This window comes from Eurytemora carolleeae, unplaced genomic scaffold (genome assembly GCF_000591075.1).
Source record: "Eurytemora carolleeae unplaced genomic scaffold, Eaff_2.0 scaffold515, whole genome shotgun sequence".
NCBI lineage: Eukaryota > Metazoa > Arthropoda > Copepoda > Calanoida > Temoridae > Eurytemora > Eurytemora carolleeae.
Genome location: NW_019396621.1, coordinates 201,477 through 227,464, shown reverse-complemented (window position 1 = coordinate 227,464; position 25,988 = coordinate 201,477). Strand labels below are relative to the sequence as shown.

The window sequence follows — 25,988 nt, the reverse complement described above, 5'->3', positions numbered from 1 at the left end:
GGGGGGGGGGGGTAAATAACCCCAATAACCCCCCTAGTATGGCCGCCACTGTTGATAACTGTAACCTGTTTATCTTCTTTGAAAGAACTTATATTGGTTAGAATGATCAGTATCATAAATTCATTCAGGAGAAAACGTAACATTATATCTGTCCTTTTTCAATGTAGATGATTAAAATTATATATGTATTTTAATGCTTTTTTTTCAGAAATTTATAAACGATTATTTCTTGCAATTATCAGTAATTAAACAAGGCACTTAACAAATTTTCTTTCATGGCGCGATCCGCGCACACATGAAAAGAATTGATTAACATATTGATAAAATATAAGTTGTTGAAAGTATAAATTTTTTAAAAACACAAGAAAGCAGACGATTTGAATTGATCACAGCCAAATCTGCATGCTACAACTGAAAATTTCCCTAATTCTTCGACACCAAACCCAATTAATATATATACCGCTTTTATTGAAAAAAAAATTCTAATGGGGGGGGCCCGTCCCCCCCCCTATTCCCCCCCCCCCGGCCCAGACATTACAAAATAATGTTTTGCCCCCCCCCTAGTAAAAGCGCTAAATGCGCCTCTGAAGCCCTCTAAAATTTGCGTAAAGTCGTGCATGCACTCCGTGCATGAATTATACGTCTCTCGACATGAGTCATGACTCATGAAGTAGAGCCAAAATCTAGACGCAATTATTTACGTAAAATTGCCAAAATGTAAAGAGGCCTTAGTATTTTAGGTTTTCGGGTTAGTATAAGGGTGTGATTTAAGCGGTGGCTTCTCTGGTATTTAATGCTTTTTGAATAACCCTGCATAAATACCGTCTCGGGCTGCTTGGCCTCCACTTTGGTCAGACCGGGCCGAAGCGTCCAGGCTAGCGCCATGCTTAAGGCTCACCAGCCACCGGCCGGTACGGAAAGTCGGCTTTCTCGACCCGGCCCCTATTGAACCTCTATACCCTCTATGCCCTCTACACTAGTTTCCTCATCAGTCGGTCCGGGACAAATTGCTCCAAACCAAGAGTTTGCCAGCCCGTGCCGGGACATGTCCTAAACAAGCTCAAGCTGGAGAAAGAATTGAGAGAGTCTAGAGAGTAGAGAGAGAGAATTAGAATTGAGAAAAATTTAGTGCAGGCCGGACCGCCCTCGTGGGCACAAGAAAGGCATGTGTTTGTACTTTTCAAGTTTTCTATAAATTTCAATGTTTTGTCATAGATCCTACCAACTGTGCCTGTAAGCAAACCATGCATGAGTTTATTTTATAATTTTAATTAAAAGTCCAGCGTGACATGGAGAATTACAGAAGTTAGAAAGATAAGACAAGAAGCCGGGTTTTACACTCCCATGTAGAGGAGAGAAGTGCAAGGCAGGTAGACTCCGTGAATTTCATCATTCTGCGTACACAGATTGATTTCATCATGCCCAATGTGTACTTAGAATATTAGCAATAGATTTGTATTTATGTTTAGACAGTGACATGACTCTGACACCAGTACTAAGGTGTATAGAAATAAACGTTTATCAATCAATCTAAATAATTTCTCAATATAGTTCTAGTTTATATTTAATAGCGTACAAATTACAAAAGCAGCACGATCTTAGTTCATACAATTCGCTTTTATTAGATTAAAGTATACTTTAAGTTGATAAGATTCTTCAACCCTACTAATTTCCTTGAACCCGATTGGTGGCCCCTCCCCTTGTCCCCCTCCTCTTATAAGTTTTGTATATGTAAATTTCTTGTAATACATGGACTCCATGGACAAAGTCAAACATGGCCGCAGCGTCGGCCCCCTATCCTCTGTGCTTGTCATTGTCGCATGAGCGCTTGACCCAGAAACGTATTACCCTAACCTAGCCCTAAAATAATATAAAATAAATATTAGAATTTTACAAAATGAATAGTTTTGCTGTAATACGGGTCCCTCCTAGTGCTAGACTATGGGTATCGTAATATACTTCTAACAATAGTGCTCTGAACTTTTAAAATTATGCATCAGTTGCAACATTGTCAAATTATTGAATCCTGAACGACAGTTTTAAGTAAAAGAAGATAGGTAATTTCCTTGTTTACGATTTTGGGACCCCGCGCCTCGTCTCTCCATCCTATAATTTTTGTGCACAGCATTTTAGGGTATATTTGGGGCCATGGTTCCGCAGCATTCTGCTCTCTAGTATATTTATTCCGCTGCGCTAGGCCCCCTAGACTGTCCTAGCCGCAGCGCTCGGCCAAGAAATTGTCTTAACCTAACCTAACCCTGCAATAATTTAAGATTTGTTTGAAATTGAAGGCCGCTGCGAAGGGCCAAGAAATTTACAAAACCCTGAAATAATTCAAAAAAGTAATAATTTGTTTAAATTAGATGAAATCTAGGTCTTACAAAAATCTTATTCCAAGACTGAATCAAAGAAATGACGCCGCTAACTCTACACTTTCCTGGTTTTCATTTAAGTTATTCATTTTTTCATGTGTATTTCAGCAAATAAAATGGACGAAGAGGAAAAGAAGAAGATAAGACGTCTGGTAGAAGATCTAGTCTGCTCTACAGATCTTCAATTGGACCAGCAGAAGATGAAAAGCTTGAAATCAAAATGTAAAATCAGCGACGATTTTCTCTCTGAAGTACATCAGCAATTGTTCCGAAATTTGGCAAAGAAAAATTCAGATATTCGAATTTTATGTCTAGATATCCTGGATGAACTGTTTTCTAGATCACACTACTTCAGGACTCTAGTTCTAGAATCCTTTGATTCGATTACGTTGCTCTGTGTTGGAGTTGATAGTTTAAACCCTCTACCTTTACCAGCTGCAGCGGCTAAAAAACTTCAATCCAATGCAATCAGAATTATAAATGGTAGGAATACATTTAATACAAAAATAATAATTTTAGTAAATCATCTATGTGCTTTTTTAAAATTGAAAAGTTATCAATATGGAGAGCGGTTTTTTTAACAGTTTATGTGGAAACCAATCACCCCCCTCCCCTTGAAACCTATTCACGAGAGAAAATGGAATAAATGAAAAAAGTTTCATATTTATATTTCTGTATAGATCGCGCTCAAAAATGCATCTGTAAAGGCCAATTCTGTAAACTATGAACTTGATTTCTTTTCACTTATATTAATAAATATACCAGAAATGCGATCGGTCTCTACAATTCTAATTTTAACGCGTCTTGGTCTATAATTCAAATTTTTTCATTTCAATTGCATGCGCCAACAAAAAGTAGAAGTAAATTATTACAATTTATGTTGAACTAGGCTTTCATGTCTTCTAATTTAAGTTATAATTAGGCTTTTTCTGTGAGCATCTTCTCTTTTGTATATTATAAAACAATGATAAAAAAATTCGCGGATTAATTTATACTTTTTCATGGATTTTTAAAATGTTAAAAAAATCGAAGTTTTTTCTGACAAAGTTTTGTTATTTTAAAGACATGTTCCTTGTTAATATTATTTTCCTTGCATTTTCTTTGTATTCATTTTATTAATTTGACTAGGATGGATGTCTAAGTATGGTGGAGGGTATACTAAACTGAAAGTTTGCTACGAAGCTTTAAAACGAAAAGTAAACTTTAATTCCCTGACATTAATCAACGATGCTGAGGAAACTGCTCGGAGAAAGGTAGGATGCATAAAGGGACGGATAACGTGACTTTCAGTCATCTTCAAATTTAAAGATTTACCATCCTGATTCACAACGGTACCCTTTTATTCTGATGAGTAAAAATATCGTTGTTAATTTCCTTATGATATTTGTTACCTTTTCAAAGCGGGTATTGCACCTTTTATAATGGAGAATTAATTAAAAACACGTCACCGGTCATTGTTAAAGAGCAAATAATTTGTAATACTTGTTGAAAACGAACTTTTGAATAAGAAGCGAGTTGACATCACTAAAATTTGTCTTTACAGAATTTTTAAGAATTCATAGAATGGGGGTTATTTTGTTTCAGGAAAGGGAAAGAACGGAAGCAATCTGGAGAACTAGGCTACTGCAGGTTGAGAAAGAAGTTCAAGAAAATCAGGTAAACATCTTGGCTTCACCTAAACCGTTGTCAGATACCAACCAACCAATGGATTTAATCGGTTTGCCAACCACCAGAAGTATCTCCTTGACTCCCCCGGCTTGGGAAAAGCTAGTGGGGGGTTAAAGGCCCGGCATTGGAACAGGTGTGGGATAATGCTTTGCACACCTGGCGGCGGTTTGGGGTATGCACATTGGGATCTCTTGCAAGTTCCATTTCTTTATGTTCTTTATGTGCTGTATTTTAAGTCCTTTTCTCTTTTATTCTTTCTTTAGCTCTCTTTAGTTTATTTGTTACTCTAATGGACTGTAAGGGTAATTGCAAGTGACCTTCCATTACAAGATGTTAATGTCCGATTCACAACAGTACCCTTAAAACCTTTTTTTTGTAAACCCCTTTAAAAGTAAAATATGCGGTAATGTTAAGTTACACAAGTAGCGCATCAGCTGTATTATTCATTTATTTTAAGGTCAAGCATTACACAGCGTACACCGCGTCTTACAGGGAATTAAGTAGTTTTCAACATGTTTAACCAAAGAGCTTTTTGTTGTTTTGTTACTTGTTGAACAATCAAAGGTTTAAAGGGTAAAATTGTGAATCCCTCTTTTCATGGAGGGTCACTTTAAGGTGTATTTATTGTTTCATTACTTTATGTTATCATTATTACTTTGAATTATTCATGTTCTTCCCAAGGAATATTACAGGAACGTCCATAAAATTAAATATACTAAAGTTCCTTTCAAAACTTCAGTACACATTTTTTTAAAAGCTTTACTCTTATGCTGATCCCTTCCTGTTTCTCGTACATTTATATTTTTAGTTTAACCAATCCTTTGTTTATTTGCAAGTTCTTTTTGTTTCATTAATAACTTAATTTTTTACAATCTCTTTTTGTTTTTTAAATGAAAGTTTTTTAACAAGTGATTATTATGTAGGAAACAATAGATTCCACTATTGTTGAGTCCAAGAACTGTATAGAGTTGTGGAAAACTAGTGGAAACTGTGTTGAACTCACAAATCCAGTTGTAGCAGCTGTAGCAGACCAGTTCAATATACTGGATAGGAGATTACTCCCACTCAGGTAGCAGACCAGTTCAATATACTAGATAGGAGATTACTCCCACTCAGGTAGCAGACCATTTCAATATACTGGATAGGAGATTACTCCTACTCAGGTAGGAGTAGATCAGTTCAATATACTAGATAGGAGATTACTCCCACTCAGGTAGGAGCAGACCATTTCAATATTCTGGATAGGAGATTACTCCCACTCAGGTAGCAGATCAGTTTAATATACTGGATAGAAGATTACTCCCACTCAGGTAGCAGATCAGTTCAATATACTGGATAGGAGATTACTCCCACTCAGGTAGGAGCAGACCAGTTCAATATACTACATAGAAGATTACTCCCACTCAGGTAGGAGCAGACCATTTCAATATACTGGATAGGAGATTACTCCCACTCAGGTAGGAGTAGACCAGTTCAATATACTAGTTAGAAGATTACTCCCACTCAGGTAGCAGACCATTTCAATATACTGGATAGGAAATTACTCCCACTCAGGTAGGAGCAGACCAGTTCAATATACTAGATAGAAGATTACTCCCACTCAGGTAGCAGATCAGTTCAATATTCTGGATAGAAGATTACTCTTACTCAGGTAGCAGATCAGTACAAAATACTTAAATATATTTTGTGCTTCGATTGTTTGGTTTTTGTTTTAAAGATATATGAAAACTTGTAATCTAATTCTTTTTGAGATTAAGGTATAAGGAAAAATAAGGGGTTTAAGAAACGTATTTTTCTGACTGCTGAAAAATATTTGAATTTTTTTTGTTTTTTAGCAAGAAGTGGACTGATACATTAACGAAGGCTGGAAATCTAACCAATCATCAGCTGTTGAGGTAAATCCCTGAAATGAAATTATAAAAAGAAAATACTAAAGATATTACCCTGGATATAGTGAGCACAGATAAATAGACCTTGCATTGTTTTAATAAACATTTTTTTCTAATTGTTTGAAGTACAACTTATAATCTTTCAAACGAATCTAATTTATCTAATCGATTATTTTTCTTTAGAAATTGTGTAGAACTAAAGAACAGATTAGATAAGCTGGTCACAGAGATGAAATCATTTGGAATACAATTTCATCAGAAACGGGACAAACATACAATAGAAAAAAAGGTTAAAATTTATCCTTAAAAAATATAATTTTACAACGATAAAATTGAAAAATTGGACATCAAAGGGCAAGTTAATACTTTTCTTCATGCTTTATTTATTTTTCTTTAAAATTTATTTATTTTCCAAAATTCAGCGAAATGTTACCCCAAAAAATGCGACTTCTAGGGAAAAAAGAGATTTTTTAAGGGGGGGGGAAATGATTTTCAGGAAAAATACCCCCCTGCATGAATATTAAAGATTAACTAATTTGTTACTACCATCCTAGATTGAGGTTTCTGGTCTTTTTGAAGATCCGACAACCTGGGCTGCGTCGGTTGTAAGGTTGCAGACTACAAACAAAACTGATCTACCAAGCACAATTACTAGCATGGCTCTCAACCAAACCTTCCTACAGGAAAAACGTCCAAGCTCCAATCCCTCTGATGGGATTAAAACATTCTCAGCTCCCAAAGATCCGTCCGGCTCCAAAAAATTCCCATCTCAACCAAGTTGTTCTAAAACCGTTTCATCCGTTTCTGATATACCTGAACCTTACAGTTCAGAACTTAATTCTGAACCTATTTCTTCTCCGTCCCAATCTTGTAGCTCCAAATCTGAACCTTGCAGCTCTGCAATCCACCCTTGCAACTTGAATCCTAGCTCTGCGTCCCAACCCTGTGGCTCTAATGAAATCTGTTCACAACCTGACCGAACCACGTCTAGTTCTCCTAGTTTCCGCAGTATATTTGATATCCCTGGAGAAAGAATACCAAAACTTAAACTCTCAGGGATTAAGACAAGAAACGTCTGAAAATAAATACAATTTTGCTTAATTTTTATCAGATAATTTTTACAATCCATAATCAAAATCAAACCAGGGATGGTGTATTTTCACAAGAAATCAGTTACTACTTTTTACCTCCAGAAGTTATGTACGTTTGCGCAGGGCGAAATTTTTTTTATGGTTTAATTCGCTCAATTAAGGAAAATAAATGAGGGGAGATGAAAGAAATTTTTGGGTAAAAGAATGAAAAATGATGAAGAAAAAATTTGCTTTTTTAAGTCCAATTTTTCATTTTTCCCTCACAAATGATCACAAAGCATTTAACCTCCCCCCCCCCCCTCAAAATTCTAAAACCCTAGAAAATATACACCCCTGCAACAAACCGAAAAACAAAAGCTTTTTCTGTAATGATATAATATGGTTTGATACAGCTACTGCGTTGCGTAACCTTGGGATTTGTTTTTACTCTGTTCTTCATCAACTCGTCAGGGCAATGCCGATTAGAAAGTCAGATTTGAACCAGTTTGGAATTTTAATTAAAATGGCATCTCGACTTGTTCAATGTTTAAAGTAGTCTTTAAACTTGTTTAAAATAATTATAAATGTAAGACTCTTTCAAAGAATATTTAAATGCTAGCAAGATTTTACGAACTTGTCTTGCTACATGTAGAACTATTGACTGAGGATAGGATGGTGGTTGATCAGGAGAAGAGCAGTCTCTGGTTAAACGGAGAGAGGGAGGGTGACTGTGTCGTTGTCAACCCTGGCATCCGTAGAGTTGTTGATTTCAGGTTATTTCGTACTTAAAAACCCTCATATCTTGCAAAAAAATGTTTTGCTGTTTCTAGAAGGATTAGAAAAAATTATGCCCGAGCAGCAGACCTCAAACAAAGGCTTAGGGGTTTAACGTTTCCTTGCATATAAATAAAAGTAGGGCTGGGGTAATAATTTGTTGACATATAAACTAGAAAGTGTACTGCACTTTCTGGTAGAAATTTTTAAAACTTGTCTGAGCAGCACACCGTAAACAGCGACTTAAAGGTTCCGGTGTTTTTCTTTCCAGAACAGGAAAAGGGTTTAACATTATTTTATATAGAAAAGTGTGCTAAAAGAATATGTAAACAAAACTATGTCTGACAAGCATACCATAAACAAAGGCATGTGGGTTTCGAATGTTTCTTTTCCAAAAATTATAGTGTTTTCATGTTCAATGCAGTGACCGAATTTAATGTTTATGTATTGAAGAAAATTAGAATATTCATGATTTAAGATTTGAACAGTGACCTACTTCAAAGTTGTTAGATTCACTCCCTTGAAAGAATATCTAACTAAAGATATGACTCTTGATTCTTATTTAGTGGTAAGTTTGAACCAGTAACTCGTGCCTGCCGTGCCCCTCTAGAAAATGGATCGTTGTGTCCACGAATGGATCGATTTAAGTGTCCTTTTCATGGTCCTATCATCACACGTGATGCCCAAGGAGCTGCTGTAGGGTTTAGTTTGAACCCTGAGGGTCCCTTAGCTCACAAGGATCTTCGTATACCTGGACTTGGATCTAAGAAAAAGAAATCTCCAAAAAAGTTGAAAAGTGAAGCAACAAGGCAAGGGTCTACAACTAAAAACGTAATGTTTTTCATTAAAAAAATCTTGTTTTAGTTTTTTTTTCTGCTTAACAAATCTTTTGTAGAAACGAATAGATTTTTTGTTTTTGTGTCTCCCTTTGAAAATTTAATGTTTTTTTTTCTCTATAAGAAATAATCATATTTTTTCAGCCGAACGTTGTACATCTTATACTTTTTGATCTTGCCGAATTCATCGAAGATTTCCACCTCAGAATTAGAAATATACAGGGATTAAAGGGACTCTGCACGTATTTTCAAGTAACTCTTTATTTCTCATGATGCCCGATTCACAGTTACCCTGAAAAGTTATGTTATGATCAAGTATGAATTATATATATTCCATTTTATTAATCAGAACAAGAATTCAAGGGTACCGTTGTGCATCGGGCATCGCCAGCTTTGCTGGGCCCTTTAAACCCCTCTAAATTACGATCAAGAGAGTTTGAAACGAGCATCCAGTTCATACTTAAAATATAACGATTTATTGACCCTTGAACTAGGACGGACAGCTCCAGGTCTAGGTTAGAGCAGAAGGTTTTCAGCAAGAACGCCGTGAAGCGTGTATCCCGTCGCCTTGATGCTATTGACGCTAAACGAACCAAATCTCTGTTTGGGGAACAATTTAATTATTCAATGTGAATCCGGAAAACTCAAACTTTGTCCACGCCAGACCTCTAATAGTACAATTTATAAAATTTGACTGGAAGGGCCGGGAGCGGATTATTGTTTATTATTATTAGCAATCAACCCACAGACAAAGTACCATGACCTGTAGGCTATAATACACAGAAAACAGGGTTCTCTTATTTTAAATGTGAACTACCGGGAGTTACTCTCCGATTATATCTCTTGAACCTCTTGAGAAAATTGTATTGGGGAACTCGATAGAACCACAAATATTAAAAAGTCGACTTTCCAGGCAACGCTGGGTTCCCAAGCTATTAAAATGATAAAAACAAATTAAGTTCTCAATAAAGTACTATTTCTCTTTAATTTGTGATTTTTGTCCCTTATATGTGTAAATTATATTGTGATATGACTTAGAATTTATCTTATCTGTGATATTTGATACTTGCACTCATATTATTTATAAATATAAACTCTGGATTTCAGATAGATAAATGGTAGTGGACTGAGTCACAGAAACAGAATGCACGTGATGACGAAGGTATGAGAGTAGAAATTTTTTTAAACTCTTTATTTATCATAACTTATTAAAGTTTAGAAATACATTGATAACCAAAAAACTCGGAATTGTGAAAACAATTTTCAGACTGAAGATATGACTAAGTATGGTACGCAGCAATTGTACAGTTCAAACAGACCCAATTCACTTAATTAGTGATTTAATAAGTCTAGTAAAACTATTTGTAACACCATCAAGTACACTTAACTGTTACCACAAAGTCGTCTTTTCAGAGTTCTGGTTATCATTGTACTAAAAGTCGTGATAAAAGTTTCGAACAACTAACTTACTCGTAATAAGTAAAGAAATACTAAATGCTTTGAATATATTTAGAACTATTAAAACTCGGTTGTATTATAGTTTAAACTTCTTAAACTCATTGTATTAAAGTTCAAGACTACTTAAACTCGGTTGTATTATAGTTTAAAACTCGCTGTATTATAGTTTATAACTATTTAAACTAGTTGTATTATAGTTTAACGACTTTTTAAACTCGCCGAATTAAAGTTTTAATCTCGTTGTATTATAGTTTAAAACTACTTAAACTTGTTGTATTATAGTTTAAAACTCCTTAAACTCGTTGTATTATAGTTTAAAGTACTTAAATTCTTTGTATTAAAGTTTTAAAACTACTTGAACTCGTTGTATTAAAGTTTTAAAACTACTTGAAATCGTTGTATTATAGTTTTTAAACTTCTTAAACTCGTTGTACTATAGTTCTAAAACTACTTGAACTCGTTGTATTATAGTTTTAAAACTTATTAAACTCGTTGGATTATAGCTTAAATCTACTTAAACTCGGTTGTATTAAAGTTTAAGAAAACTTAAATTCGTTGTATTTTAGTTTAAAACTACTTAAACTCGTTGTATTAAAGTTTTTAAAACTTCTTAAACTCGTTGTATTATAGTTTAAAACTACTTAAACTCGTTGTATTAAAAGTTTTTAAAACTTCTTAAACTCGTTGTTTATTAAAGGTTTAAAACTACTTAAACTCATTGTATTATAGTTTAAAACTACTTAAATTCTTTGTATTAATGTTTTAAAAATACTTAATCTCGTCTTTTTAAAGTTTTAGAACTACTTAAACTGGTAATAAGTATAGAAATACTAAAATTCTTTGAATTTAGAACTTTAATAAAACTCGTATTTAAGTTTTAAAAAGCTTGTAAACTTTGTAAAAAAAACTAAAAATAATTTAGCTTGTTTTGAAGTTTCTCTTGAGTCTATTCATGAATTGTATGAAATAAACTTACGACTTTTAGAGATTGTAAAGGTAGTTTCCCGTGTTCCGGTTCTAAACGATATTCTAATAGCTTTGTCGGATCAAGTTTGAATTTAATATCATTGTTTTTGATTTTGAAAACTGATTTATCTATTGTGGTTTCTCCTGTAAACAATGCGAAATTATCAGATTAAGTTTTCAAGGGTACGGTTGTAAATCGAGCATACACTTCTTTTTTAAATGTAGGGCCTATTCAAATTATTCCGACAGTCCCTTTAATATAAACGTTTTTTAAAATCCATATTTTTTGTTAAGGGCAAGATTAAGCTTGGGCGTGAAACCCTCACTAACGAGAAACATTTTACCAGTCTCAGCAAAACCTTCTCCGACGCATTCGTTACCGGCAAGTTCTGCGATGTAAAGGTTGTCTGTCAGGTAAGAGCTGGGGTCCATATAATTCCACCCATTACGATCCCAAATGTAGATTGATTGATATTAGGGTCATTGCGAAATATTTGGAAGTATAATGTTAAGATGTAGAAAAATTCCACACTGCAAGCTGCGTACTGCAAGGGGTGTCTTTATTTCATTGTATATGATAATTTATCTGTTATATTGATCACTGATATTCACATCTTTAAACGCCCCAAATGCAGTAAACATTTCTAAACCGTAGAACATGTACACAAAAAGTTCAAAACGACACAGAAAATGTATTTTCATGCATCTAAATGTACTTTCAACCCTGATCCCATTTGGGATCAAAAATTAAATTATATGAAGTATGGACCCCGTTCCCTAGTCACAAAGAGAAAACATTCAGTCCCCTTTTACTCGAATTATCGATATCAGTTTTCCACGAAGATAATTTCCAGTCTTTCTCATCCACTCCGTGCCCAATAATGGTTTTTTTTTCTTAATTTCTTTTACGCTTTTTTCTTTACTATTGCTTATCGTTATGCTAAAGATAGATTGGCCATCTTTTTAATCTGGGAAATAAGACATTCATTTATTTTTTTAGTTGATGGATTACAATAACAGGTGGTCTTATTTAATCTAGGAGTTAAAAATATATATGTTAGGGTGACAAATGAAGGGGGTTAAATTTTTTTTGGGGTGCATTGGTTCTTTGTGTGATTGGCCCAGTATGAGCATTTTGTGAACATCTGAGGTTGATCGTAGCATTGCATCAGGTGTCAGTCGTTGTCGGTATCGGTTTTTCGGCAAAGCCTTGATTTTTGATGTAGGTCATTGACCTCCGATCCCAAATTTTCTTTGTGAACCGGTCAGATGACCAAAATTGGAGACAATATGCAAAATTTAAGCCTTGTATCTCGATTTTTATAACTAAATGAAGCCTGTTTAAAATTTGGTGTCATAAAGTGTCAAATTACCATCATATCCTTGACAAAAATCGCGATTTTTTATTGACACTGCTACTTCCACCTAAATTCAACAAGTTAGAGCAATTTTTTGCATTTCATTACTAAGGGTTGACATCACCCCTAGAATAAATGCACCTCTTGATTTTCTGACTTGTCAATTTTTCTGTGTCCACCTGATATTTTATTATAAGAGGTTTTACTGAAACCTGGGCAACTGATTGCACCCTCACCTGTCGCTTCAATAACTGAACAATTCCTTTATTTATTTTATTTTAGGATTCGAACCTATGGGCCCACCGTGTAGTTCTGAGCACAGTTTCCCCTTTTCTACGAAACCTGTTGGTAGAGTTTGAGAGAAGAGGAGATGATGTTATCACAATCTTTCTCCCGCTTATAAAGGTTTTAATAATTTTTTTTGTTTCACAAAAAAGTTTGAATACTAAGTAATAATTGTAATTATTTGGCTATTAGGACTGTAAATAAGATAAGTATCAAATTTATCGTTACTTATAACATAAGATTAATCAATTTAATTAATTTAGTGTTTTACAGTAAATGATATCTCATCTATGGCTTCTTAGTCAGAGATTTAAAGTATGTCGTTGTTAAGTGTGAATGACAAGTTTTAAACGAAATATCATTAGAAATATCACTGGGTTTTTCATTCTTCTGTCAAGTTAGATTTGCGTCAAGACAAACGATTGTTTTTTAGGGTTATCATATGAAACTGGTTCTAGACTATATATACAGTGGTGCTATGTACCTCTGCGGAGCACATCTGCAGTACGTTATACAGGTATTATTTGAGCTCGGTATTAATGTATAGTATGAAGAAGTTGAACTAGATAGTAGGTAGGGATAGTTAAACTACTTTTCGTTTCGCCCTAGATCATAACAAAATTTTGAAAAGGATTTATTTTATAATCTAGGGTTAATTACCTTCCCAACATTTGCCGCCTTGGATTCGGATACGTTTAAAAGATTAAACTCCGGATCCGCAGATCCGGATTTACGGAATAAATAAATCATCTTAAAAGAACTTAAAATTTAGACATTAATAAAGTAGTGGAAAACAGAAGATAAAATTCGGAAATCTTTTCTTATTTGAAAAGAAATTTGTAAAATTATAAAAGTATATTAATGATCCGAATCAAAATTAAATTGTCGAAAGTATATGTTGGTCTAATGAATGATCTTATTATTTTAGGTGATGGAGGTTCTACAGTTGAAGTGCGGTGTGTCCGTGAACAAGATGGTGAGGAACCAGGGTAGTGCCACGGATCTGGATTGGATAGAGGTAGGAGGAACATTATCTCATTCAACGAACCGGTGCACAGTGGTCCAGCAACTTGCGAAACCTACCTTTTTTACTTTCATTTTTACACATTTTTTCCACTGTTATTGATTTAATAAATTCTAATTGGCAGGAATATGCGTTTAGGATTTAAAAATTTTGTTCAACATTTTTAAAATTACTTTATGCATCAATTTGTGAACATTTAAAGAGTATGTTGAAGAGGTTTGATATAAATTCAATTAAAACTCGGTCTATTTTATTCATTTTAAAGCATTCTCTTGAAAAAAGCAGATTTTCTATGCATTTCAATAAACCCAAACCTATGGCAAAATTCGATGTTGGTATAATAGAAAAAGTTTATGGTCATTGAAACAGTGCAGGTTCAAATAGACATTTTTGAAAGATGAAACAGGTGTATTTATCTTTAAATGTTTCCACTAAATTTGTATCGCTTAAAAGGGGAAAACGGATAATTTTTTAACAAAATAAGTGAGAGAAAAAACTTTCTAGATGTCCCCACGTTTACATTTTTTCCCCCAAATCTTCGAAAATCATTTGCCCTTCCCATTACTAGTGTAAATATGACCATACTAATCATTTAAGAGAAATTCAAGACGTAAAATTTTTCAATGATTAAATTTCAAAAAGAAATATTGTTATCCAGGTTGAGCACAGCACTGTAAAGATTAAATCTAATATTCCCCCCTGTCTTCCTCCTGTTGATCCACAGACCCAGGCTAAACCAGCTCCAGAGAAATGTAAAAAAAGCAAACCTGAACCTGATCATGTTGATAAACACAAGACTAAAGAAGGGATTGAATGCGTAGACCTAGATGCGTCTGTTGACGAGAATGATTCTGTTGAATCTGCTGGAACTGCAAAACTTGAAAAATCAACTGACTCTGCTAAACCTAAAGAACCCTCTGAGCCTGCCAACCACGAGACTGTTGTTGATTCTGAAGTTTATGATGAGGAGGGAGTTACAGAGGTCACCGAGGTTACTGGAGAAAGCGAGGATGAAGATGAGGATGAAGGGAACGTGAAGAATACCGAAGAAACTCCAAATTTGGAACCAATCTCAGGTTCCCATTATTTATTATCTTGCGGGGGGGGGGGCTGAGGGTTCAGGTTTCTCACCTTTTCTGGGAAAACTTGGAACACAAATTGGGCTCGTTGCTATAAATAAAAAATAACTAAGGAATCTGTTGCGTTTTCTTCCATCCCCAATTGTTCTTTTTTCAAATTTTGTTGCTTTTGATTTAACTACTTAATTAAATTCAGCCTATTTCCCTTTTTGTAAGAAGTGGCGACTGTACAGTTTACAATCTCCTGTTATAGAGGAACCTGTTGTTGTTGAAGTAGATGAAGAGTTTGCTGTAGATTCATTAACCAGCAGTCAAGCTGGTTCAAACAATGGGAAGAAGCATAAGTAAGTTTTAGAATCAATCGGGATTTTTTATGTTGAATATGTTGATTTGATTTGATTTGATTTGATTTGATTTGATTTGATTTGATTTGATTTGATTTGATTTGATTTGATTTGATTTGATTTGATTTGATTCGATTNGATTCGATTTGATTCGATTCGATTCGATTCGATTCGATTCGATTCGATTCGATTCGATTTGATTTGATTTGATTTGATTCGATTCGATTCCTAATTAAGGTTTTTTTTGACCCCATTTTATATAGTGGACTTTTTGGTTTTCTTATAAGAGTTCTCAAAATATATTTCGATAGAAATAAGGATATAAAATCCCTTTATCATTCTTATATGTGAGTGGTCTTAATATTTTCGGTATTAAACAGTGGTCTCTTCTTGAGCATAAAATTATCTACCGATTAATCTGAGTAACGCCACCCCCAAGCAGAAATATGTATCCAAGTGAGAAAATAGAAATAGTCTTGAAATGTATAGAACTAGAATATAAAAAAAAATTCCCCCTTTAAAGGGAGGTGATATTATTGTATTTTAAGAGTATTTATATGTGATTATTAACTATTATCACAACAATATTAATATTTTTCATAACTATAAAGTTCACCTATTGCTTAAATAGTCTAATTATTATGAATTAGTATGAATTTCAATTGGTTTTAACTACTTTAAATTTAAAAAAACACAATAAAACTCAAAAAACCAAAAAAAAATCCCACTGGGCTGTGTTAAAAAAAAACTTTTTTCCCAACCCTGCTGTATACTGTTAAAAATTTAATTGTTCTGTACGACTATGCATCAAACAGTTCTGTAATCTACTGCTATGCATTAAACTGTTCCTCACTATATTGTTATGCATTGAACTGTTCTTTACTGTCTGTTATGCATTTGACTGTTCTGCACTGTACTGTTAGGCATTAAGCTATATTTTACAATGTAAAGTGTACAATCACGTGAACAGTTTGTACTGTACGGTTATTTACTGTACTGTACGGTTGTTTACTGAACTGTACGGTTATTTACTGTACTGTACGGTTATTTACTGTACTGTACGGTTATTTACTGTACTGTACGGTTATTTACTGTACTGTACGGTTATTTACTGTACTGGTTATTTACTGTACTGGTTATTTACTGTACTGGTTATTTACTGGTTATTTACTGTACTGTACTGTACTGTACTGTACTGTACTGTACTGTACTGTACTGTACTGTACTGTACTGTACTTTACTGTACTGTACTGTACTCTACCGTACCGTACCGTACCGTACTGTACTGTACTGTACTGTACTGTACTGTACTGTACTGTACTGTACTGACTAAACATTAATTAGGTGTGCGCTGTGCGGGAGGTTGTTCAGATTCTACGAAAACCTTAGAATTCATCTAACCGGACATCTTGGAGTAAAGGTAAAAATCTATCAATCATGGTATGGATTTATTCCCGGTCTTAAATATAGTGTGTCAGGGCAGTGCTAAGGATCCATTTAATTTTGATCCAGATCCAGGTCATGAACATTTCATTAAGATTTACAGAAATTTTTTCGTAATTTTTTTGCAAAAACTTGATTAACCATTTAGAGTATAATCTCTTTTTTTTAACAGTTCAGATTTGGATTTTGAGAGCAAGAAGGTTTTTTTTCAGTTTTTGGTTTATATTTTGCCCCTTGGATCCTGATCTTTGTGTCCGCATATTTTTGCGGATCCGGATCCAGGTAGCCAAAATCTTGGGGATCCGGATCCTTCGCACTGTGGTGGAGTTTAAACTTAGTGAAAACAGATTTTGAGTTTATAAGGAAGAACCTAACATAAACTTTATCACATTTTTTTCGGAAAGAAATTTCCAATTATGTCAAATTGAAAAATTATAAATTTGAACCAAGTTATCCAAAATTAATTTTTTTCAATTTTAGGTTAGTTTGAGTCGATGTCACACTTGTCGCAGGAATTTTAAAAATCAGAACGAGCTGACTCTTCATCTTAAATCTCACAGGTTATTATTTTATTGCGTTGTATTTGATGGTTTTAATCTACAGAATGAGGGTTGTAAAGTCGGGAGATTATTCTTATTCTTATTCTTGTTCTTGTTCGTGTTCGTGTTCGTGTTCGTGTTCGTGTTCGTGTTCATCATGTTCGGATAATTTTGAAAAAGAAATGAATATTTTTTTTTACTAAAAGAACTATATTTTAAACAAACGTTTGAAGAAAACAAACGAAATAGATGTATAATACGATAATTTTGAGAAATAACGAATGATGAACGAAAGAAACGAAAAAACCACTAACTATTCTATCTCTAGTTGAAAAAGTAAAGATAAAAAAATTCGAGTTTGTTGCAAGTTTTCAGTTCCTTTATTGGATTTGTAAATTTTTTAAATCCTATGTACTTGTACTTGTACTTGTACTTGTACTTGTACTTGTACTTGTACTTGTTTGTGTTCGTGTTCGTGTTCTTGAGCTTTTGAAAATATTAAAATATTTATTTTTAGTTATGCCCGACATCTTGGAAAATACCGGTTGGCCAAGTCCGCCGCGGAGACTGCGAGAACAGAGGCCAAGATCATCACAACAGCCGGCGCTAAGGATAAAAAGATTTTGAGAAAATACACTAAAAAGCGGCAAAATATGTTGACGAGGCCAGATAAACAGCAGCAGGGTGAAACATCAGTAGTACTGGAGGCTGAAGATCCTGCTACCGAGGTTTCAGAGGACGAGAGTGATTCCACATCAAGGCCACGAGGTCGGTCCCAGAGGGTCGAGAAGATATGTTGCGAGATTTGTAGTAAAAAATTTGATTCCAAATATTTCTACTTAAGTCACATGGAGACGAAACATCGATCAACAAAAGAGGTATTTTATTCCCAATACTGACTTACTTTTTAAATTTATTTTTTGAGTTAATTAATTATCAAGTCCTACTCTTGGATCGGAAAAATTTGCATAAATCAGTATACTAACTAATTAAAATGGACAACATAGGTTTTCATAAATTGTAACATTTAACTAAGATATTTTTGATTTTGCAGGATACCGTAGTCAAGCAAGGACGGAAGAAATCTTCAGCCTCTGAGTCCACCTCTTCCAACGATAAGTCTCCTGGTTCCGTATCCTCGGAGAAAAGAGGAGGAGTCCTGAAACCTGTTCAAAGTAAAGGAGAAGTGGTCAGCTCGAATCCATACTCTCGCCAGTACTCAACCCCGACTAGGTATTATGGTATTTTTCTCACTTTCTTAAATTTTACTGCGTCTCAGAGGTTTTTTTAAATTCCCCCCACAAAAAAAAATTTACATCAAACGGTAATATTTTCATCCTTATGAATACTTTTTTACCAAATTTTTAATTACTTTTCCCAATTCTGTGAGTTTATAAATTTCGCGCTCCGCTTAAATAAACCTACCTAACTTCAGAGGGGATTTATGATTTTTAAAGATAATTTGCACCCCTGTCTTGTGTACTATACTGTCTACACTGATAAAAGAGTAACAGTTTTTTTAATCTAAACGTAAATTGCAAAGATTTTTGTTTTTAAATTTCCCTTTTTGACACTTTTTACTCCAAAAATCATGTATTATCCCTTTATTTTTTTTGGTAGATAAATTTTTTTATAGTGAGGGTGGAGAAAAATTTTTTTATACAAATGTACACCCCCGCGGCCTGCATTGGACAAAGGCTATAAAATTCTAAATGTTCTTCTTCAAAAAATTTTTTTTCAAGTTTTTAATTCACGCCCGTGCTCTTCGCTCATATATATAAACATTAATTATGTTGGCTATAGCTGCCCCAACAGATAGACCAAATTGGCTTAAATTTTTTGAGGGAACCCATGGGCTAAAAATAGAAATTTTAAAAAAATAATTATTTTTTTCATATTCAAAAATTTTGATATTTCACGGGCAACGCCGGGCAGCCCATCTAGTCTTATCTAACCCTTTGAAAAGGTATATTTACTAACTGTTATCTCTCAGGAAGCGAGATACTTCTGACTCGGATATGTCTCCAGCTCCTGTCTCGAAGAAACGAAGAGAATCATTTCCTGGTATTAAACCAGCACAAAGCACACCCGAGAGGTCAGTTCTAGAATATAAAATCTTTGTATGTTAGATTTTTTGTGTGTTTCTTTTTTGTTAGTAGGTCCGATCATAACTAATGGATCCCTTGATCGATCACCGATTTATATCTTGATAGAAACTCTTACTTTGACCGTATGTTAGTTTGCTGATAAATCCTGATGTTTAGGTTGACCGCTAAGAGTCTGCAGTGTCCGGACTGTGACCGTGTTTTTGTTGCAAGCTCTATATTAGAGCGTCATCTCTTCACAGCCAAGCATGGAGGTTGGTCGACTTTAACAATATTTTGCTTACTTAGATACTGTGATAACCAAAATTAAAGTGAAGTAAAGTCGTCTTTTTTGTAGCCTTTGATAAGACTTTTTTAAAATATGTTAATGTCATGTTTTGTATATAATATATCCTATTAAACTTGAGGGAAATTTCTTTGTTTTCTTTAATATTTCGTTTAAACTGGTTCTCACTGGAAAGTTTAATCTAATGTTTAGATTTTGCTGCTTATTACTTGTCACAATTCTTGGCCATTTACTATTATCATTGTTTAATAATCAACCTTTATCTATAAATATACTTTGCTTGTCTGTCTGTTTTTTTGTCTGTCTATTTGTATCCAATAAACGTCAAAACGGCTGAATCGATCGGGCCCAAATTTTGTGTGGGACTTCACCTGACCCCAGGAAAGTTTTATGAATTATCAAACTTTCGAAAATTAGCCTCCAACAAAATTCGAATTTTATTTAATTTTAAAAATTCAAGGATTTTTTATTATCTAGTAACTTTTTTGTTTTTGTTTTACAATGTATTAAAAGAAAAAAAATCATAATTGAAATAGAAGATGCCTAGTTTATTAGAATTTTATTGGATCAATGTTTTAGTGTACAGCATGTACTCCAGTGACTCTGGTCCTGGTTCCCCTCATGTACACGCCCGAGCTCCTCCTCCTATACCACATGTACCAAACAGGTTAAATTATTCGTGAACTTTTTAAGTTCATAAATTTTAGATTTTTAAATTTTGTCGGCTATTTTTTATTTTAAAAGATTATTAAAAATGTTTGCCGGATTTGTTGTATTTATTGATTTAACGCGGATTGTCTCAAGTCTTTTTTGTGGCTTTAACTTAATTATTTATTAAACGTGTTATGATTAATTTTTGCTTTTATTTTGCAAGTTAAACCTTTTAGGTTCATTAATTTGAGATTCATAAAACATTATTGGGGTTTTGATCAGATTAATAAAACATTAAACATGTGTGCCGAAAGAATTGTTAAATTAATTGGCCCAATGCGGATTTTTGTGTGTACAGTGGACACATTAGAATTGTCTATCCTAAAATATTTGTTTGACTTCAGTTGGGAACATGGTTAATCAATCGGGATTAAGGGAATCCCGATTGATTAACCTGAATATCCAATATCCACTTTTAATTTCCTGCTGAATCCTCTTATTAATTCATACATGATTTCGACCAATCAGACTTCTCTTATTTATGGACAAGAAAAATTTCATATTTTCTCAGCTTGTTAATGAGATTAATTAAAAGAGGAGATTAAGCATTGATCTCAATATCCACAACTCTTAAGTTTTCAGAGCTGAAAACTTTAGAATGGGATATCCACCATTCAAAAGTTCCCAGTTCAGCTATGATTAATTTGTATTTATATCTATTAATATTTTAGACAAGTTGATTGTCATCTGTGTGGACAAAAGTTTATGAGGGTGAAGGATCTTGCTAAACATAGAGAGAAGGTCTGTACTGCTTGGATCAATACAGGACAGTAGACTGAACTAAACTGGATCCATATAGGCGTTAACCAGATTAAACTGGATTAATCTTAGCACAGCTGCTTGTATCCATAGTAAACCAGAATAAACTGGATCCATATAGGACCGTAAACTAGATAAAACTGGTTCCAATCCGAACAGCTGTTTGTTGTGTGCTAATTTAATCAAACCAGTGGAAACAGCTGAAATGATAATTAGCTCCTTAATGTTGGATGAAGATAAGTTCAATGATAAATTCAGTGATCAAGCAATTTCAAAAGTCACCTCAAGAAGGCATAAATTATCATCAATTCTTTTTTTATGAAAGTGATTTAATTTCAACCCAGATTCCAGATTGCTTATCAGATTTTAATACAAAACGTCCACTAATATCAATTAAGATGCATACAAATTCAAAAACCAACATCTGAACAAATCTCCTCTGCCTTCTTTCTCCACTCCTCGGTACACATAAACATATAGTTTTTTTGCAAAATTAAAAATTTTAAGTTATTGGAACTTTTTAAAGAAGCATTTTGTGTACAAATATCTGCCAAATTACGTCGATTTAATCTCAGAAAAAATGTGCATTTTTGTTGTAGTTTTTATTGATTCATATTTATGTTGTACAGATTTATAACTGTAAATCAGTTTATTTCACCTATGTACCTGTTACCAGTAGTCAGATAATGTTTTATTTATATACTTAAAAAATAATAAAAAAGCTAGAAAATGTTTTATTTTTTCAGAAGCGTTGAAATTTTCCCACGAATGCTGGTATTTAGTAAAGACAATTACATGATTCACTTCTTGAAACTAATTGCCAAAAAGGCATCAGAAATATCTCTTACAGTTCAAGCATTGTTAAACTGTTTGTTTAATGCAAAATTTGGGATTTATTGGAGATTTATTAATCAAAGCAACAAAATAAAAAAATAGTTTTTGGTCGTTACTAGTTACAGTTGAGAGAAATTTTAATGTTCGTCTTTGATCGTTGACATAATTTGCGGCATTTATTCGTCGACCTACTTTTACTTCTAAATGAAATGTGGTCCGTAATTTGTGTTTTATTATTACCGAGTATGTAATGAACTTGGTTCAGATTTGAGCACCAGAAATATGAATTCTAAGATAATTTTGGCAGCTTAAAATCCCACATTTTTGGAAATGCCAGAACTAATTGGGTTATTTTTGTGATCTTTTAATGTAAGTTTGTTGAGAGTCTGTTCAAGAGGAATCGATCCCATGGTTACTAAATGCTTTTTGAATTAGTTGTTTAAGTTCAGTTAAAGAATTCTACTTCAAATTGACAAATGAAACCCTAAAATAATGTCAAAGATCATCCACTTCACGAACATTTAAACCTTTGCATACTAAATAATAAACAAGATAAGATTTTTAAAAAAGCTAGTCTTCAATGGCGCTTCGCGTCGCTCGATTTAAAAAATCTTCTGACTTTTAAGTTTAATGTTTCTTTAAGAGGAACCATTTTAAATGAAAAACAGATTTCGCGGATTTTTCTCTTTCGGATTTAATGTCAGATCAAAATTTGGCAACAATATCTCTTTCTCCCCAAGAGGCGCAACTAACACTATTGTGAGGTGGGGGTCTTGTCTCCCTCTGTCGGAATGTTTTCAAAAAGAAAGCGCTGTTTTCAGGATTTAAAAAAAACCCAGCATTTTTTTATTTTCTCCAATAATATACCAAATTCTTATAATATTCAATATTTCCAACGAAATATTCGTTTAATGAAATTCATTCAGTTTCGTTCAAAAATTTTTGCGAATTTTGATGTACTTTCGATCTCATTTTCGCCAAAATTCGACCATTTTCGTTCGATAAAATCTAATTTTTTTCCTTTCGCGTCAAGAAGATTGTCTGATTAGGCCCTTAAGGGTAAAGGTGTCGAACATTTTCATGTTATTTAATTGATAAGGAACAACTAGCAAATAATCCCAGGAGAACAATAATTTCTTGAAAAATCAGATTAAAAATGGTATGTACAGTGACACCCTTAATAACGAATACTTCGGAAGAATTTATCAAATGTCGTCTTGACAATTTTTCAATGAGTTTTATACTATATTACGTAAATTTCAGTATTTGCGAAAATAAATAAATAGCCATGAATATGCGGGGACAGTTTTAAAGAGTTCCATATAATCATTTAATTAAACTAAATATCTGCAACATTCCATTATCAGAAAGTGAAAAATACGACATTTGATGAATTCTTTCGATGTATTCGTTATTAAGGGTTTCACTGTATTGTTTATCAGTGATTTTCTGCATTTCTATTTTCACATATAGTTAGTGTTTAGTGTTGAATCTTGAATATACAGGGTTACGCACATATAGTTAGTGTTTAGTGTTGAATCTTGAATATACAGGGTTACGCACATATAGTTAGTGTTTAGTGTTGAATCTTGAATATACAGGGTTACGCACATATAGTTAGTGTTTAGTGTTGAATCTTGAATATACAGGGTTACGCACATATAGTTAGTGTTTAGTGTTGAATCTTGAATATACAGGGTTACGCACANGGGGGGGGGGGTGTTTTCCACCCCCACTATTGTTTTTTTCTAAATAACTTAAAAACGGCTTGCAATAGAACTTTAAACTTTCTCACTTATTAAACATTATAATTGGGAAAAATGTTGGCAAACGTTTATCTTTAATGCATAGGATAGGGTGGAGGGGGTGGAGGACAGTAAAATGGGGGGTCGGCGGCTAAAAAAAACAGAAATCTCAATAACTGTTTTGTTAATTAAGCTACAGGGCAAAAATTTATATTTTGCAAAGCTTTTGAAAAACATAAATACATGTAAATATTTTTCAAAATTCAAAATAATTATTTTTCAACATTTTTCCAAAATACCTTTTGAGCTTATTTACAAAATCCCCCCTTGCATGCCCCATAACCAATAAAGTTAGAGGTCTTATTTTTTAGTGAGCTGCAGACCACTTGTACAATGAGAATCAGAAAACAACAGAACAGAAAGATATATACAGCCATGTGCTACTCTAATATATTAAAGTACATAAATACGTGCACTTCTCTAATTTTACTGATATTCTATTCAACATGTGGAAAGCAAATTTTTACTTAAAACTATAAATGTACTTTTCAATTTATATATATACAGGGTTAACAAGAATTTCATGGGTCCTGATTCTGGAATTAAATTGTTGATTTCTAGGTTGGGGTCCAAACCAAGCATATAAATTAAGCACGTTGTAAAAATTCGGATTAAAGAGACTTTTAACAGTGTTCCTCTATGCAGAGATGTTCGATTCACAACGGTACCCTTAAAATCTTTATCTGATCAATAATGTGGATGATATTGTCATTTTTCTTGCTTGAAAAGTGTTTAATTCTTCCTGCTTTCCTGCAATAAAATGCGCAAGTCACTTTTGCTGAGAAACTACGATTGAAATTAATCAGATTATAAAATTATAAAACATGAATATATAATTCATACTTGATCGACAATGTTTTTAAGGATGCCCTTGTTTTTACTATCTTTGCAATTGTTTTTTTTTTTTGTTTTTTTTCGATTTAAACGATTTACCTAAAATTTAGATCGGCGAATTTTAAATGGAGTTGTTCCACTTATATCCCAAGCTTTTCATGAATTAATTAATTGTCCTGACATTTTATCATAAATATAAATTATAAAATCCAATCAGCATTTCTGATTTAAGTTGCCTAATTAATGTGTAATGCAATACTTTTATGGATTTGGACATTGTCTGAATAAGCTATATATATTAGTATGCTAAATACTTAATGAATCATTTAAAAATAAAGGATCTGTGATGTTTTGAATTATAAATTGTAAACGTTATGTTGCCATTCTGCAGTTTCGTGTTATTACTTAATAATTATTAAACAAAAAATATTCAGATAAAGAAAATGGTAATTTAAAGAAATTAATTGTCTAGATCACAAAAGAACTTTACTCTTGTCACAAACTCTTAATTTTCTGTCATGTAAAGATATATATAGTGATTAGAAAATTAGAAATAGAGAGCTTACTGCGCATCACCATGGACGCAAACAAACCAGTGGGCGAGATGCATTTGGTTTTTTCTAATTGCAATCTCCATTCAATCACGTTTTGGTCTATAACAATATTCAAACCTATAACGGAGTTGTCTTTTTTATGCATTTTTTTCTTTTTAAGGTATTTGCCGACAAGAATGTATTAAGAAGAAAAAGGCGAAAAATGTATATTTCAAATTTAAATCAAATTTTGCTGAGATAAGGACTGAACTGTTAAATCAGCGCATCCCATACTTTTCTTCTCAGTCTCTAATCTGTTTAAAGGAAAAACCTCTGAAATTTAAGCATGGGAGAAGGATTAGGATTTGTAATAAAGGTTGAAAGATAAAGTTTGGTGAGAGTAGGGATGGGCACGCCAGACTTTTTTTTTCATTTTGTTCGTTCATCGTTCGTTTTTTCTTCATTCGTTCAAAAAAATGATTTCTTTCTTTCTCAAAATTATCGTTTGTTTTCCATCTATATTATTCATTTTCTCACTGAACGTTCAGTTATATCGTATGTTCAATCAAATCGTTCGTTAAGTGAGAAAGAATTTTTTTTTCAAGTATTTGTTAGAAAATATCGTTCATTCATTAAAAACTATACTCAAAAAGAAATTTTATTTTTGAAAAAAATGATATTAAGAGGTTAATTTTAAAAATGAAATTTTGAAAATAAATCTATTTTTTTGCCTATGTCACCCCCAGGGTAACTAAAAGTTTCCTGAAAACAATTCGGTTCAGCCGTTTGGCCAGCCATAGCGAACAAATAATCTAAAGAAGAGCTTTTTATTTAGATTACTTAATTGTGTTCCTACTTTTTTACACGTTTTCCATTTTTAAAAATGTCTTTTAATATCTTTAGTAAAAATACTAAACTAGCCTATAATAAAATATAAATATAATAAATGTAGATTTTTTAGAAATATATGTTTTTTTCTGCTAGTTTTGTTTGAATGAGAGATAAAGTATTACTTG

The 25,988-nt window shown here is 33.2% G+C and overlaps 2 protein-coding genes across 2 annotated transcripts; both read left to right on the top strand.

Moving 5' to 3' along the window:
* The first annotated feature begins 1,156 nt into the window (after window positions 1-1,156).
* Window positions 1,157-9,717, top strand: LOC111706443 (UV-stimulated scaffold protein A-like). The gene is made up of 11 exons (XM_023479321.1): window positions 1,157-1,370; window positions 2,481-2,855; window positions 3,501-3,625; window positions 3,957-4,028; window positions 4,964-5,109; window positions 5,876-5,935; window positions 6,113-6,218; window positions 6,484-6,985; window positions 7,652-7,772; window positions 8,340-8,582; window positions 9,104-9,717. Exons 2-11 carry the CDS (start codon window positions 2,489-2,491, stop codon window positions 9,240-9,242), a joined length of 1,881 nt encoding a protein of 626 aa, XP_023335089.1. The 5' UTR covers window positions 1,157-1,370; window positions 2,481-2,488; the 3' UTR covers window positions 9,243-9,717.
* LOC111706442 (ras-responsive element-binding protein 1-like) lies at window positions 9,683-21,399 on the top strand. Its single transcript, XM_023479320.1, has 15 exons — window positions 9,683-9,771; window positions 11,328-11,447; window positions 12,674-12,796; window positions 13,110-13,193; window positions 13,605-13,694; window positions 14,359-14,776; window positions 15,033-15,123; window positions 16,468-16,543; window positions 17,047-17,126; window positions 17,623-17,983; window positions 18,160-18,338; window positions 19,099-19,200; window positions 19,370-19,464; window positions 20,076-20,163; window positions 20,879-21,399. The coding sequence occupies exons 1-15, from the start codon at window positions 9,754-9,756 to the stop codon at window positions 20,979-20,981; spliced, it is 2,028 nt and encodes a 675-aa protein (XP_023335088.1). The 5' UTR covers window positions 9,683-9,753; the 3' UTR covers window positions 20,982-21,399.
* Window positions 21,400-25,988: the final 4,589 nt, after the last annotated feature.

Bases quoted from the DNA above. Each gene is read 5' to 3' on its own strand.
- LOC111706443 (XM_023479321.1), top strand. From the start codon at position 2,489: ATGGACGAAGAGGAAAAGAAGAAGATAAGACGTCTGGTAGAAGATCTA. The intron at 2,856-3,500 runs GTAGGAATACAT...TAATTTGACTAG, and splicing joins TGCAATCAGAATTATAAATG to GATGGATGTCTAAGTATGGT. The intron at 5,936-6,112 runs GTAAATCCCTGA...ATTTTTCTTTAG, and splicing joins ACCAATCATCAGCTGTTGAG to AAATTGTGTAGAACTAAAGA.
- LOC111706442 (XM_023479320.1), top strand. The intron at 11,448-12,673 runs GTAAGAGCTGGG...ATTTTATTTTAG, and splicing joins ATGTAAAGGTTGTCTGTCAG to GATTCGAACCTATGGGCCCA. The intron at 17,127-17,622 runs GTTATTATTTTA...ATTTATTTTTAG, and splicing joins CTTCATCTTAAATCTCACAG to TTATGCCCGACATCTTGGAA.